This window comes from Urocampus carinirostris, chromosome 4 (genome assembly GCF_059441175.1).
Source record: "Urocampus carinirostris isolate Australia breed hairy pipefish chromosome 4, RoL_Ucar_1.0, whole genome shotgun sequence".
In the NCBI taxonomy this organism is placed as follows: Eukaryota; Metazoa; Chordata; class Actinopteri; order Syngnathiformes; family Syngnathidae; genus Urocampus; species Urocampus carinirostris.
This window is the reverse complement of record NC_142352.1, coordinates 10,148,123-10,165,282: the sequence shown is the minus strand read 5'-3', so window position 1 is coordinate 10,165,282 and position 17,160 is coordinate 10,148,123. Positions and strand designations below refer to the sequence as shown.

The 17,160-nt window shown below is 40.0% G+C and overlaps 1 protein-coding gene across 4 annotated transcripts in view; it reads left to right on the top strand.

Annotated features, from left to right (window-relative positions):
• znf609b (zinc finger protein 609b) overlaps positions 1 to 16,903 on the top strand; it is a 103,145-nt gene extending 86,242 nt beyond the window's left edge. For 2 of the 4 annotated variants that reach the window (XM_088333616.1, XM_088333615.1), the window contains exons 4-8: positions 4,087 to 4,174; positions 5,108 to 7,403; positions 8,358 to 8,727; positions 11,000 to 11,344; positions 15,338 to 16,903. In XM_088333616.1, the coding sequence (XP_088189742.1) occupies positions 4,087 to 4,174; positions 5,108 to 7,403; positions 8,358 to 8,727; positions 11,000 to 11,344; positions 15,338 to 15,381 (3,143 nt within the window). In that variant the 3' untranslated portion in view covers positions 15,382 to 16,903. The remainder of the gene's footprint in view (positions 1 to 4,086; positions 4,175 to 5,107; positions 7,404 to 8,357; positions 8,728 to 10,999; positions 11,345 to 15,337) is intronic. The other 2 variants (XM_088333617.1, XM_088333618.1) reach the window with 2 other exon arrangements.
• Positions 16,904 to 17,160: the final 257 nt, after the last annotated feature.

Here is a 17,160-nt window from a genome sequence, read left to right as displayed (position 1 = left end):
GTCAGGCAATTTCCAATACGGCCATTAGCCTCTGACCTTATGATTGACATTTCTCTGCCAATTGCACGGTTTTTGTTTTTTACGGTCCTTAGCCTGTTACAACCTAAGAGGTCCTGTATTGAAAACAACATCATGGCCTACTTCGGTTTTGAATATTTTGAACCATTTGTAACTAAATCAAATGATGATTGACTCATTGGTTAACCAACGATATCTGAAAAGAACCAACACGCATATATTTTGTATTCACATTAGGCCCGCCAAAAAACGTGCTCGAAACCAGTCGTGATTTATTTTAATGTCTATCAAATTGCCTAAAGTAAAATTCACACATGCAGAATTTTTATAGCTGTAAATTTGTCTTCTCCAAATAGCCCCTTTTTGAAACGCCTAGACCTACCGTTCGAAAAATTTGTAAAATACAATGTTTATATTTTCAGATTGTGATTAAATTTGACAAGTTGCCAGATAAGGCTTCAAGCTATTGTCTCACCTGTTTTCCAGATAAGATGCCCATGCTACATTCATCTGAGGCATTTGATTACCAAAAAAAAAAAAAACAGGCGCGAATGACAACCTTTGATTTCTATCTGTTCCAATTCCGATTGCTCAATGTTAGTAGCACTTGCAGTTTTTATTTCAGTTTAGGACAAAACCTCAGCGTGTTGCCTTTCAAAAGAGACCAAAACCGTCCATATTCTCCAAACGGTTGAAGAACAGCATTCAATTTACTCTAAGTACGTCTTGAATTGGGATTTTTTTGCCAATTTTAAAGGAGCCTTAAGACATTAAATACATGGTTCAGTTGTGTAGAAGAACACTGAAATGCCCAGAAAGATTTCTAATCTGCAGCCGAGTCGAATTTTGAACCTGAAAAAAATGCTAATTACTGTACTTCATCTGTGCATGTGTGTTCTGGAAAACCCATTTAAGTGTTACATTTGCAGTTTGTGTGTGCTTGTAACCAATCAAAAAGTCCATCCATATTCAATTAGAGCTCAGCTGGTTTGTCCTTGCAGGGGTGTCTGCCAAGTTAGTTATGATGTATTTGGGTCTGAAGTGTTGCTCAAAAATCTTGTAGGGCTCAAAGGGACAGGGATAGTACGGGTGCTTGCATTTTTGAAGATGCTTGAATTTTCATGTTGTGTTTTCAAGGATTAAAAAGGTGCTTGAATCTTGAGTGAAGTGCTGGTACAACCCTTTCCCATTTCTGCAGAGATTTCATTATAATGTTTAATAGAACATTACCGACAGTTTCTCGGCACAACATCGGCTCCTCCGAGTTAAATGTCCAAGTCTCCTTGGTCAAGACACTGAATGCCTAATGCCCGCGATAAGCAGGTAGGAATCTTGCACTGCTGGCACTGCTATCGGTGTGTGAGTGTGCTTGTCAATCGGTGAGTGTGAAGCACATTTTAGAGCGCTTTGGGATGTCTTCAGTGACTTGAACAGCGCCATATGAATGCAAGCCATTTACCACAGAAGAAACATGGCTTTTACAAAACAAAAAGAAGTATGCAAACAAAGGCCATGGCTTACTGGAACGATATCCTCTGGTCTGATGAGACCAAGATTAATTTATTTGGCACTGATGGTGTGAAACATGAGTGGTGACAACCAGGTGAGGAGTACAAACATGTTTGTGTCGTGCCTAAAGTCAAGCATGGTGTTGGGAATGTCATGGTTTGGGGCTGCAAGAGTGCAGCTGGAGTTGGGGAGTTCTGTTTCAGTGAGGAATACATGAACTCAAGCATGTACTGTGAGCAGAGAATGATCTCCCCGGCAATTTTCCAGCCCGGCAATGATCCCAAATACACCTCTAAGATGACCAAGGCTTTTCTAAAGGGGCTAAGGGTATGGACTGGCCAAGTATGTCTCCCGATCTAAACCCAATAGAACATCTTTGGTGCATCCTCAGGCAAAAGGTGGAGAAGAACGAGATATCAAATATGCCCCAGCTCTGTCATTTCGTCATGGAAGAGTGGAAGAGCATTCCAGTGACAAATCTATGGCCAGGATGATTATAGGGATACTGCAAAATAATATTGGCCACAAAAAATATTGAACTTTAACTTTAGGGTTTACTCACTTTGGTTACCAAGGGTATAGCTACAAATGGCTATATTTTGAGTTTTTTTTAGGGGGAAAATAAATTAACACTGCTATAGAAGGTTTACATAGACTAACTTTCATTGTGTCAAAGCGATGTTTCTTTAATGTTGTTCAACTGAACATAATGATGAAATCTCTGCAGATATGTGAGGGGTGTACTCACTTTTATGACATACTGTATTTGCGGCTGACCCAATATCCAGAAATCATATGACTTCATAAATGCGCACACAAGATTGTCAATTGCAGATATACACATCAGATTTATTTCAATGGTGCTGGAGAAATTGAAAGATTGGCTTGAAAGTTGTTAAAAGCGATTTGGCCACAAAAAAAGGTGTATGGACTCTGTAGGAAGGTAATGGATCATTGTGTTCTACTTTACAGAAATAGCTTTTATCTATTTGCTGCATTTTCATGAATCCCCTCATTACATTTATAAATGTAATACTCATTCATTTTCTTTAGTCTTATGATATTCATACCCAGAAGGTATTTCTTTAAAACTGTCCAAAATAATACCCTCTGTTACAAAAATGCCGCAATCAAAACCATGAGTAATAAAAAGAGGTTTTAGCTCTTGCAGTCATTCATTTATCTTTCCTTCAGTTACATCCTACCTCAGTCAGCTGCCAAAGCATTTAGGGATTCTGGCCAGCTGTTGAAGGCATTTGGGAAAAGGCCCGGGATCTTTTCAAGTGCTAAAGTGGATACATGTGATTTTTTGGATGTATGTACTTCTTAAGTACAGACAATATTAATATTGACGTATGTATTTAGCTCTTTGTGGAAAAAATATATACCTGTATCAGTATAATGAAATCCCTAGACTTACACATATGTGTTTCACTTATATAAACCAGCGACAGGAGAGAATAAGTCATCGGGATAAACTGTCTTGGAGGGGAAAATATTGTGGGTGGAGAATGGTTATACGATTGAAAAGAAGTGATTATGAAGGAGAGAGGGAAAATGAGGTGAGCAAGAGAGTTTTCCTCAGCTAGTAAAATGCTCATAGGAATGAAAGCGGCCAGCCAGCATTCCTGTGCCATTAGATGAGTTAACTCACTGCAGCCCTTCGTTTCTCCGCATTGCTGAAGTTGCTGAGGTCACTGTCACAGCAAAGTGAATTGGAATGGTGATGCATGCCAATGTTGTTTAGCCTACGTGGTTGCCCTTCAACATCCGAGGCGGCTTGTCGTATGACGCCGATTTAAATAAGTGCAGACTTGAGGCCTGCATTGGTTTGTAACGTCTGTGTAAAATTCCTATATGTGATTATAATGTTTTGTAAATTTGAAAACTGGTGCCAGATAAAAATAACACGCTTCTACATCCAAAAGAACACATGTTAAGTCTGATCTAGCAGAACCAAAATTAAATTTGAAATGCAAGGGCAGAGAGCCGACTCTAAATAGGCCAGATTGTGTCACTCAATCGGAGTGTTAACAAATTCACTTGTGTCAAATGACGGCACAGAAGTGGCAGATTGCTGTAATACCAATGAAGTCACTATGCTTTTCCTGCTCACTTAGACACTTCCATCTAGATTAAACTGTTCACACCACATTTAATAAACCCAAGAGATTATCTAGGTTCAAAAAGTAATCCAGAAAGAAATCATATTTCTTTCAATAAGGTACGATAGTGGAATGTCAAAAATGATAAATAATTGCACTCCAGGGGAATAGCCTGGACTGCAAGATGGTTTATTTGAATGGGAAATATGCTGAGTGTGTTTTCCCTTGTAACCCGAGTGTGATCATCCCTTAAGGGACCTCCTGTCAAGTAATTTGGAAGATTTAGTCATAAATCAGTCCCCAAACCATTACACTATTACAAAAAGGCTCTGGAAAACCTCTTTGAAACCTCCTGGTAGAAGATCCATACATTGATTTAAACACATTTTCATACTTATGTGTATTGTAATTTGCTGATGTAATATTTATTCTTAAAATGTATTTTCTCTTCCAGGTATGTTGGTGGTGAATGTTACCTGGCGAAACAAGACGTACGTGGGCACACTTCTAGATTGTACACGGCATGACTGGGCTCCACCTCGGTAAGAAATGTCTTACTTTTTATTCTCTTTATTTAAATTTATTAAAGGGTTTGATGTGCACAACCTTTTTCTTTTTTTATAATATACGCATCCCTGTGCATAACTCAATAGAAGCTTACTTTCAGTGGCATAATGTTAATCATTTATAAATGGTGTGTTTTAAAAAAATATATAAAAAATATTGTTAAGAATACTATTCTGCTGCATCCAAGAAAGGTTATGCTCGTAACTTATAAGTGTCCATTTTCCTTTAGTTTGTAGTTATGGTTGATTCAATGCAAAACCAAAGATACCCACAGTAGAAAATTGTCTGGAAAAAAAAACAAATTTTCACATTTCTGTGGAAATTATCGACAATGTCCTCATAGATAAAAAGGGAAAAAGAAATGGCCTTTAGTGCCCATCCTCCACATGTTGACCTAATTTAGTTGCTGTTGGTAGTAGGGTATATAGCCAATGTAGTTAATAAAGTTATTGTTCACTTGATGGCATTTCCTGACTCGAGTTGTGCATCGCAGACAATATATTTTCCGACCTTCAACTTAACCTGGAAGGGTGTTGACAAAAGCCTGGCTATTATGACTTGGTATTATTACACAGTCAACCGACAGATAATAATCATGTGTTTTCAACTTGGATACAGTTTTTAATTTCTCACTTAAACATTCCTAGAAACACCACAATCTCAGAAATAACACAATGTCCCATCACTTCAAAATATTTCACTCTGTTTACCTATCTAGCCTTTTTTTCTGTCACATTTTTATTGTGTTTTGGAGAACTATGCCCCATGAATTGTGTCCTTTGTTCCAAACACTGATCAGCTGCAATATATTTGACATTTACTGCTGTGACATATATCAATCGCTTAATTGTTATATAGATTTGGCTATTTTGCCTTTCCCAGTAATTGAATCATCCATTTGGTTGCAGGTTTTGTGAGTCCCCTACAAGTGACCTGGAAATGAGGAATGGCCGTGGCAGGGGTAAACGGATGAGACCAAACAGCAACACTCCGATCAACGAGAACAGCAACTCATCAGACAACAAAGGCGCGACCAATAACAAGACACGTGCTGCTTCTAACAGCAAAGGTCGCAGGGGCAGCCAGACGCCATCGGAGCGCCGCACTCCCCCCAATAGCAACACTGAGGATATTAAGGCAAGCCCTTCCTCAGCTGGAAAACGTAAGGCCAAGCCTACTTCAGACATGGAGCCCAATTCCAGCTCAGAAGACACTAAAGGCAACAAGCGCATGCGGACAAATTCTAATAGTGGAGGGGTTGCATTAACAGTCTCTCTCATTCCCTCCATCAAGACTGAACCACTTCCACCCCCCCTTGATCGGACGTGTGCCTCACCTGTTCTCATTGATTGTCCTCATCCCAACTGCAACAAGAGGTACAAGCACATTAACGGTCTCAAATACCACCAAGCCCGTGCCCACACTGACGACGACGTGAAGCTCGAATTGGACGTCGACAGTGAATATGGAGAGGACTCGACACTTCACCCTGAACCTGAGAATTGTAATGGCGCATCTATCTCACACAAGGGATCTTTTTCTCCAGCGCGGTCGGTCACACCAAAAGGAAAGAACTTTGATGCTCATAGTACTTCCCCATCGCCAGGAAAGTTTTGCTCTAAGCAGAACAAAAAGAAAACCGCTGAAACTGAACCAGAAGTAACTACCCCAATGGAAGGCTGCGACGACGGGGCTTGTCTTTCTGATGAAGCCAGTAATGATGGCATCAATGAAAAAAGATGTTCTGACAAGTCGAAAAAGGGGAGCGCCAAGGCCGATAAAACGGGTTCAAAAAATGCCAAGTCACCAAGGACTGTTGCTACTGGCCCTCCAGTTCCACAACAAATGTACGCTTTTCCTGCTGGAAACCCTAATTCCTCACCAGGGCTTACCCCCATTTTGCAGGGAATCCCTAAAAGTCCTCAAATGAAAGGCACACAGTCAAAAACCCCTGTTGTTGTAGATCCTCCACCAAGTAGCTCCAAAGACAAGAAAAAGAAAGATAAAAAGAAAAAGGATGGTGGTAAAGAATCCGACAGCCCTAAGTCAATGGGAAAGGGTGGAAAGCCGGAGGAAGGAAAGCCGGCGTATGCTGAAGTACCGGAACAAGGAAATAAGACTGACGGGCTTCTTAATGGATCATCAGACCCTCACCAGAGTCGACTGGCTAGCATCAAGGCGGAGGCAGACAAGATATACAGTTTTACGGATAATGCCCCAAGCCCTTCCATTGGAGTGGCCAGTCGAATAGACGGGAGCGGGATGCCTCAGCCTCTAACACCTTTGCACATGAACCAAAATGGTGCTGACAACTCGTCTGTGAAAACTCACAGCCCTGCGTATTCAGACATCTCAGATGCTGGTGAGGATGCTGAAGGCAAACTAGAGAATGTTAAAAACAGGACTGAAGATCAGGCACTCAGAGAAAGTGTCAAAAAAGCCCTTTTTCCTAATCCGGGACCCAACAAAGAGTCTCCATACTATACAGGCTATGAGACGTACTACTCACCCAATTATGTGAACCCCAGTCCCGGTGGACCAAACCCAGGAAACCCGGTGACAGAAGGTCAAGTTAAAATCAAAAAGGAGGAAGACCAGGATCAGGTTGAGGAGAAGGTCAAGGTCGAGGTTCACGAGGATCGCAAACCAGACATTGCTCCTGGTCAACAGCAGCAACAGCAACCCTCTGTCATTCAACAGCGATCCAACATGTATATGCAGCCACTTTATTACAATCAGTATGCCTATGTACCGCCATATGCCTATCACTCAGATCAGGCGTACCATAACCATTTAATGAATACCAACCCAGCCTATCGACAGCAGTTTGAGGAACGCCAGCGACAAATGGCTGAACAGCACCGTGCTGCTGAAAAAAAAGCGGACCTAGCTATGAAAGAAAGAGACGCCTCTATTAAAGAGGACTGGAAACAAAAGAACCCGATGCAGCTAAACCTTTCCAAAGCGCAAAGTCAGTCGGAGCTTGGAAAAACTCCGCTGCCTAGCAGTAAATCCAGGGACTCGCCTTCTGAGGTTTCGTCCAAGTCTTTGGGAAGCATTAAGGTGGAGGACAACAAGACCCAACATGCTGAAGGTCTGAAGATGAAGCTGACTGAAGGGGGGCACCATGGCAAAGAGGATGCAGGCAAGCAAGCGCTCGATCAAAGAGCACAGGCTGGTACCGAGGCTGTGTGGTACAGACAGGTAAATACATTTTAAGACTGTCAGAAGAGAACGGGCCTTATCTAGCATGGTGTTGAGACCTCTGTTTGGGGGGAATTGCAAATGAAAATAAATTGTAATGGCTTCTTCTATAAAAGTAAATGCTTTCAAGTTAAACGTGTTAAGAGAAATGTACAATTGCATAATGTGTACGACAGTTATCCCTTGCTGTATAACGTTTACGTTCGCGATCATGCTACTTGGCGAATTTTCATCGAGCACTGTGTTCTGCATTCTGATCGGCTAAACTGACGGAATATGCTTCCTATCGCTTACGAAGTTTGACTTCTCGACCCGCTAAACTTGCTTTGGAGCCAAATGCGTGTCATTGGCATACCCTAGTGGCTCCCTGGTGCTTTTTCAAAAATGTTTGGTTTCTTCAGGACAGAAGTGGAAGGTAAATGCAGCAAAGTATCATCTCAAGTTAAAGTGGACTTTATTCCATAAAGTTGTGCATTAAAATGCAAGATTATTTTGAAAATTATAATTTAACAGTACAGAAGAATGTGTTTTGATAAAAAGTTAATAATTTACAGTACTTTTGTCAAACAAATACTTGAGCGTGTAAATTATGTTTGTTCTTGAGTAATAAATAAACAAATGTTTCTACTTCGCATGTAAAACGACAGATTACTGTATTTTCTGTACAGACAAATGATGGTATTTATATTCCTGACAGATAGTTTGGGAATAACAGATATGATGCATAGCCACCTATTTTTCTGCACTAATTTTCCATGGTATTTTGTGTAATCTTGTGTTTGAATGAATGTATGTAGGCGGAAATGGATATATTTCCAGGTGTCTTTTTTTAGTTTTGTGTATATACACCTTGATGGAATTTGAAAAACATATTTTTTTACGCTAGACGTGTTTATATGTTGGATAAACACTTTTTGTCTTCATGATCATCTATTTACTTTCTCTAACAACCAGCAGTACCCTGAGAGCCAGAAGGCTCAAGCAGAAGGTGAACACCAGCAACAACAACCGCGGTGGAAAGACGAACGAGACAGAGAACGGGAACGTGAGAGGAAAACAAAAGAGGAAAGGTGCCGGCCCAAGGACTCTCAAAGCGGGCCCAAGGAGGACAACAAGGAAATTAACGACCCCAGAATGAATTCTGAGGAACATCGGACCTTGAGCAAAGACTCTCGCACAAATGCCCACTTGCAGTTTGCGTCGCCACTAGCACAGCACCAAGGATACATGCCATACATGCATGGTTACCCCTATGGACAAGCTTATGACCCTAACCACCCTGGTTACAGGGGCATGCCTTCGGTTATGATGCAGAACTACCCAGGTATGATGCGAAGTTACATTTCGGGGAAAATCTTGGTTGTCAAGAAGCTGAGATATTTAATTATCAGTTTCACATACAAAAAAAACACTTAATTCATTAAAAAATATGTTGATTTCTTAAGGAAATGCTTTTTGTATCAGATTGCACATAAACAAAGTCCCCCTAAATAGCGGCTAAATAAGCCCTTCTTAAAGTTCAGAATTTTGGCAATACAAAACAGCTAAGACGAAATCCGCTAATGTAATTACTAATGCGGCTGGCATCAGCCAGGGGCTTAAGCACTTGTATTGCTTGGGCTGCAATGCACCTATCGAGCTAAGCTAAGCGCTATAGTTAGGTACCGCATCAGTGAAGCTAGCGTCATTAGCGACATGGTCTTCTTCTGCTTTTGCTTGTCACATTGATTGCATGACCAAACATTTATGGTGTTAAAATGGGACCGTAGTTAACTCTCACAATGTTTTAAGAGCAATAAGGGGAAATACTGGGAATCTTGTAAGCTGGATACATTCTTATTGTTATTTTTGACAACGACCAATATTCTTAGTGCAGGGGTTTCAAACTCCATTAACTTAGGAGCCACCAGAGCTTGGGTCTAGGTGTGGTTGGGCCAAATGGTGTTTTCTGCAAAAAGTAAGAACATTTCATTGTTGTCAAATATATATTTTTTTAATTTCTTGCACAAAATAAGTTCTGTAAATAAAAAGTGAAAATTAATTCGTAATCCATTATATTCTAGGGTTGCACTTCAAGAGGCAGTGTGTAATATAGTTTTTTTAAAGTCTTATGCAAAAAAGTATAAAAATAAAACACTCAATTCAGTAATAAATTATTCCGTGATATGCTAGGGATGCACTTCAAGGGACAGTGTGCATTATTCAGTGCCTCATGTTAGGCAAAAATGTCTTTCATTTAAAAAAAAGAGTATTGATTGAAATAATTGGAAAAAAATCATGAACTTATAAGCTTGCATTTTTAAATAGTCGTAGGTCAAGAAATGTATCACCCTAACCTTAAGTTTATATTAATTTTTCATATTATGAGCCTCACTGAGAGGGAGATGACCTCATTGTAGGCCATCTTGCCGCTACAGGACCCAAAACGTGGGAAAAGTCTTGGCTAAAAAGTCAAGAAGACAAATTTAGCTTTTTTGTGTGTCTTAAAACCTCCGTAGTTTGTATTTGTCCATGTGGCTTGTAGCACTTGTTTTCCATAACACAGCGACACCCCATAGTCAAATATTACACACTGTTATTGAAATGACTTTCACTATAAATTTTTAACAAGAAATGTAATTTAAAAGTAAGTTACTTGCAGGTTGTAACTTTTTACTTACAGGGTTTGTACGAATGCTTGAAATCGCTTTAATTTTAATGTTGTGTTTTCATGGATTTATAAGTGCTTAAACTATAGATGAAGTGCTTATATATGCTTGAGATTGTTGCTATGTTTCTCTACAAGTCTGCCTAAAAATGACGCAGACACTGCTCTTTGGTGGCTTTGCTTGGCCATTGCATTTCTTCTTTCTTCGTTGTTAATTGCAGTTGGCATTAGTTTGTACGGCATTGTCCTATGAAGCGTCATCTCCCCAACAGGTCACTCCTAGACAGGGCAGTATGAAATGTGTACTAGTGCAGGAATCATGTATCAATTATGGGCCATAAAAAAAAAATTAAGATAGCGTTTTCCAGAACTCCATGCAACTGAAAATGTAAGCTACATATTACTGTCGTTTTTACCCAACTCCTCGTTGGGGAGAGATTTATCTTTAAAACAAATATATTTGGGACTTATTTAAGATCTGTAAAACATATGTCTTGATAAATGCACTCTCAAAATAGAAAATTTCATATGTAAATTGCAGACATATTTTTGGCTCCGAAAAATACATAACACACTGATTATTTTTATTGTTATAGAACTGGAGCTTCTGAAAAATTGGCTTTGAAAGGTGTACGAATCCTTAACTTGTGATTTTTTTTTTAACACTCGTTTTCGATAGAATGCATAGACCCTTAGTGGTTAAATCATACGCCATGTCCCGTTAATGTTCATATTAGAAGGGGGCCTCAAGCTAGCAACCTGAAGGTCAAAGATGGCTCCCAAACCGCGAGTATGCGACCCCCTGCCATAGAGCATGTTATCCACCCATAAAGTAGTACTATTTGTTTATTAAAACTCGTTCTATTGCTCCCCTACCATGCGTTGTATTCCTTATCATTATGCAGACTGTATAAATGTGTTATTAATGCTTGTTGTTTTTACTATCTAGGTTCTTATCTTCCAGGAGGTTATCCTTTCTCTCCATATGGTGGTAAAATAGCCGGAGCTGAAGAGGCCAACGACAAATCCCGCACTAGCCCGAACGTAAATAAAATGGCTACAGACTCCAAAGCGCTGGATATCCTACATCAACACGCCAGCCAATACAAAAGCAAATCCCCGACAGTCGGAGACAAGCCACAGCTTGACAGGGAGCGGGAGCAGGACCGAGGACCCGGAGGAGAAAGGGATCGAGAAAGAGATGTGGACCGGCCGCGTTCATCGCCTTCGCAGCGGATCATGCCCACTCACCATCACCTGGCATACCCCCTCTACGATCTGTCCTACACTACAGGTTAGCCAAAGAAAACACACGGCAGTGTTTACCATACCATAGGAAAATTCGAGCGGGCCACCAGGGTTGAATTGGTCCCACTAGAGTCAAGTAAACTTATTCTAAAAACAATACTATATTTTCAGGACCGTAAGTCGCACCGTGAGAAAGTGCGAAGTATCCGTAGCTGGTGTTAAAAAAAACTAACGATATTTTATCTGTCGTATAAAAAACTCAATTATCTCTGCATCTTTGTTCTTTTCCTTTCTTTCAGTACATTTAGTGTTGCTTATTTTATATAGCAGTGCAGGATTTTGCAGACTTCATCTTCATTAGCAATCTACAATGACATTGTGGTTGGCTACCAGAGACTGAGATGATCCGGATTAAAACTGAAATGGGCAAGATGAATAGAAAATTCCTCCTCCCCCATATATTTTTTTATACGGCATACATAATTTGAAGTGATTCACAAATGTATAAAATATGGGTAAAACATATAAGCTGAGTGTGCAATCTCTTAAGTGCTCATAATAAACTCACATTTCATTTCGTTAATATAATTTGATTTATCTTATTACCTTATATTTTATGTTTAATTACTTTTTGAAAGTGATTTAGTGGTTATAAAGATGTGTTTTATAGCTATAAAGGGTTCACTTTGATTCTTTTGGGTAATCGGGAATTGCTTATAGCAGTGTTTGAAATAACGTCTGCCCGGACGCCCGGGCGTGCATCTTTTACGTCGGGCATACAACTTACACAACGATGTCTGCCCGGGTGGCCGTCAACTTTTTCTAGGAATAAAAACCTTTCATTTTTATTTTTTCATTTTTTTCCAGATCAAATGTTTGATTTATTCCGATTTCGAAATCTTCGTTCGGTTTGGAAATTTCGGTTCGTTAGGCAATTTGCATACTCACCAGCCAATCAGAAGCCTGCATCGAATAACTTTCCAGTGCCTTATAAGGTCGTGCATTTGCATATATTTTCTAAAGTAGACGCACAGAGAATGCAAGAAAAATGGATAAATGGTTAGGAATCAAGCCAAAACCTCAGCCCCAGAAGAAATATTCAAAAGAAGCTAACAAAATTTATGACGCTACAAAACGTAAACGTACATTAAAAGCATCGTGGAAGTTTGTGGCAGACGACGCAACGCAAACATTGCATGAATGAAGATAAGTAAATAGAGGTACATACTGATGGCAGATGGAAAACAGCGATGTCATATACATGCAATGAATGTTATAAGTAGATTTATAATAAACTTAATTTGAAAATGTTGTTCTGTTATATATTCTGATTATCATCCTTAATACTTAAAAAAAACTGGGGTTTTTTTTTTTTTTTTGCGATTAGTCATCTTATTGTGTTTCAAGTTGTGAAAAAAGTTGCCTGCCCTGGTGTCTGGTAACTTTTTGTCATGAGTTTCAGACACTGCCTATAGTTATTAATCATTTCACATCGGGTAAATATGCTAGTTACACAAGCATTTCGTTATACGAACACGGTCCTGGAATGAATTAAGCCCGTATAAAGAGGTACCACTGTATAAAAAACTAAGATTGTACCTACATGAAAGGAATTTCACCAACACAATCCAAATTATTACTTTGTCATCTGAACCTGTTCCAATGGAATGCAACTAGCTGCATGTGGCAGTCAACGATTTTTTTAAGATTGGGATTCCGGGAAACAACTTTTTCTTGTTCGAATACACTAACAATATCGCAGCCTACAGCATCGTTGAATTCAATTCTGGTCTTGGCAGAAATTAGTTATGCGTGCGTGTATGTGTGTGGTGCATCCTGCAGATTACTGTAACACAGTGTTGGTCGACAGCTCAATATTTAGTCTGCTTGTATAGTGTTCCTGAACAAACAGTATTTTCTCCACATCATTCTCACCTTTCAACCCCTGACCCATTTTCATGCCTTAAAGTAAACAATAGAATGAAAAAACAACTAAACCGCTCCCTTCTTTTGCCACGTGGGCAAGCTTTAAGCGTGGTGCATCTGGACCGTCGTAAACTCAGAAGCCCCCCTTTAATTTTTTACGACTTGTTCGCAAACCACCCTCCCCCTCCCCCAAAATGGTTCAGCGACCCACTTCTGGGGCCTAACCCAAATGTTAACTCATTGCTTTACTTCAGTTAATTACACCAGACAGGCGCCGCCGCATCAAAATGCCAAAAGCCTCAAATGCCAAGAATCCTGTTGTTGCAATACAATCCTCAGTCAGTCAGTCATTCAACAAATACATTTCTTCACTGAACCAAAAGTGTGCATATCATGCCATCCATTTTCCTACCTGATGATTCAGTAATCTGCAAACAAACATAATAAGTAATCCATTGTATTTTTCGGACTATAAAGCGTACCTAATAACCCCAAGGTGGCCAGAAATTTGAGGTACAGTATAACCCTGGGGCACTGAGTATGGAAGCTAAGATGGGGAGTGCGTGCAATATTTATAAATGTGCATTACTAATCGACACACTTCCGTATTCGAGGAATGATTGTGCAGTTTTCTCTATGTTTAGGGTCGTTGTCCTGTTCGAAGGTAAACTTGCGCCCCATTCTCAGGTGAAATGAAATGAAATGAAAATAAAATGATCTGCATTTACATAGCGCTTTTCAAGTCAATGACTTCCCAAAGCGCTTTACAATGTACTCCACATTTCCCAATAGCGGCCTTGTATTGCAGCCATGTAAGACGCTAACCTGCTTATTGGGGGTATTAGGGGTTCAGTGTCTTACCCTAGGACACTTCGACATGTAACACGGACGAGCAGGGATTCGAACTGGGATCCCTTGATCCCAAGACGAGCGCTCTACCTCCTGAGCTTCTGCCAGGTCTCCTGTAGACTCAGAAATATTTTCTGCCAGAATCTCCCTGTATTTGGCACCATCCATCTTCCCATAAACTCTTAACAATCTCACCGGGTCTTACTTAAGAAAAGTGACCTCAGTGCCTGATGTTGCCACCCCCGTGTTTGACAATGGGGACGGTGCTTTCAGGGTGTTGTGTAGTCTTACGCTCAATGTAACACTTTGCATTATGCCCGAAAAGTTCAATTTTGGTTTCATCTGACCGAAGGACTTTGTTCCACATGATATTCTTGTCTCCTTGTGTCGTCTTTCAAAGGCCAAACGAGCCTTATTTTAGTATTCTTTCAGAAAGTGCTAAAGCTCAGGAGGTAGAGCGCTCGTCTTGGGATCAAGAGGTTGCAGGTTCGATTCCCGCCTCCTCTGTGTTATATGTCGAAGTGTCCTTGGGCAAGACACTGAATCCACAATGCCCGCAATAAGCAAGTCTTCCAAAAAAAATCAGGCCATTATTCAGTATTTTTGCTATCTTCAGACAAGGAACTGCAATAGTCATCCATATCAGTAGGTGGCAGTAGATTTTTATATACTTTTATATACTAATTACCTGCTCATGAAATAGCATAGTACATTTAATAACTTAATTTGTTTTGGTTTAAGATTGCACTGTAAAAAATAACAACAAAGCACGTCATTCTTTTTTATTTTAAATATTTTCTTCTTGTTATATACTAATTATCTGCTTATGCGGTAGTACAGTGAAGTATTTGACATAAGTTCATTTTCAAACATTTTCGTCGGACGGTGTTATATAGATAAAAGTGTACCTTGGTTCAAAAAGGGTTTAAAAACTCTATTAGACACTCAAAAGGAAATTATGAATGCATTTTAAATGTCTTTAAAATGAATCTGACTTATTGTTACCGTTTGCAGCCTCTTGCTGCTGTTAGGAATGTAATATTCAGTGCAGCTGCTCAGATTATCTGTTTTAAGTAGGTCTCCTAAGGACAGAGGGATAACACTTGAGATAATAGTTTGTAGAACCAGCTTGGAAATCGAGACAGGCTGCACTGACATCTAGTGGAGGGTCTTGCAAATTACAGCAGTGACCAAAGTAAATCCTCACGTGAACGTGCTAAATGAACAGCTCATCTAATGGGGATTTATGTGTTTGTTTCAACAGGGAAACCTGACCGCCACACCTCAACCCTGCAAAGATTCATGTGACTGGCTCACGTGAGGAAAGGATCCCGACTTATTCCCTTATAGACATCAGTTCAATGGTGTTTGTGAGTGTTTAGTTGATATCTGCCTGAGTGTCGGCAGCTCGTTGACGTTTTTCCGGCCCATACAAAGAACCTCAAAAGCATGGACTGCTTGAATCCAAGTTCGAAGCCATCACTCTACCCCTTCATGCAGAGAAAAACACTTCCACTCTGTTTATCTAGTCTTTGCACTGTCAACAAATTCAATGCAAAAATGGACTATTGGACTTATGAAGATTTTGTTGGAGGGGGTCGTATACAGAAGATTCTAGTGGGAGGGGGAAGAGGGGGCAGGGTTGATTGCCTTTCGGCAAATGGGGAGATGATATAAACACTTTTTGAGAGAAAATCCTCCTGGGATGGTTTCATCTCAATGAGGCTGGCATTTTTTATGTCAGGACGCAAAAACTTGACAATTGTTCAGTTCTATTACTTCGGGGGGTGGGCTAGTTGGGGGGGCGTTTGGATATGGCAACTGCTGCTTGCTTCAGAGACTTAAGAGCCTGAAACCGAAGTTTTTACCCTCACCTTCACAATTGTTTCGCGCGTCGAAAATCTCGGGTTCTCGATTCAGGGATGACTTCGGCGTGTTTTTTGGGTGGGAAGGGACCTCGTCGCGCCTCAGACAGAATGATACAGTGCCTAGCGAAAGTATTAGCCGCCCCTAAAACTTTTTGTCCTTTTGCCACATTTCAGGCTTGAAATATTTCTAAGAATCAACATGTGAGACACAATCGCGAAGTGGAACAAAATTCTTTCCACATCGTATATTTAATATATATACAACAGGGGAAAACATGAAAAATAGGTGCAAAAATTTCAGCCCCCGGTTCTCTCAGCTCAGCCAACTGACTCCAGAAGTTCCCTGAAGATTTCTGAATGGTCCAATGTCGACCTAAATGACCAACAATAAGCGTGAATTATGTCTCAGTTTAAATGCACCTGCTCTGTGATGGGCTCAGAGGTCTGTGAAAGCAGACAGTGGAGAACAGACAGCTTTCTAAAGACCAAAAAAACGGCCACAGGCAGGTCCAGGATAGAGTTATTGGAAAAGTTCTAAGCAGAAATTGGATACAAGATTTTGCAACATTCACACATCTCCTGGAGGACTGGACGAGCAATAATATCAAAATGTGTCTCTAAACATTCAGCCCAAATAAGAAAACTAATCAGAGAAGCAACCAAGAGGTCATAAGCAAACTGGATGAGTTTCAGGCATACACAGCTGAGGTGGGACAATCTGCATAAGACAACTGTTAATCATACTCTGCATAAATCCACCCTTTATGGAAGAGTGGCAAAAAGAAAGCCCTTTCTGAAAGAATACCACGCAAAAGCCCCTTTGGCTTTTACAAGAAGCCACATAAGAGACCAAAATAACAAGTTTTTGCAACGCGTACTTTTTAATTTTTCATTACATTATAAGATGTTGGATATATTTTTTTCCACAGTTGTGTCTCGCATGTTAATTTTTAAAAAATATTTTTTTTAAAAAATGTTCATTTATAAGTCTGAAGCTTGAAATATGGCAATATGTTGAAAGGTTCTTGGGGGGGGGGCAATACTTTTGCAAGTCACTATAAATGCGATCAGTGTCAACGATGATATTGATGCACATCTTGGAATGTCTGAGTTTTGGTGTCAATGCTGCTTCGCCTCACAATCAAATGGTGGATGAAGCCATTTTACCTTGATGATCATATCTGGACATGTTCAGTTTATCCTTGTTAATCGCACGATA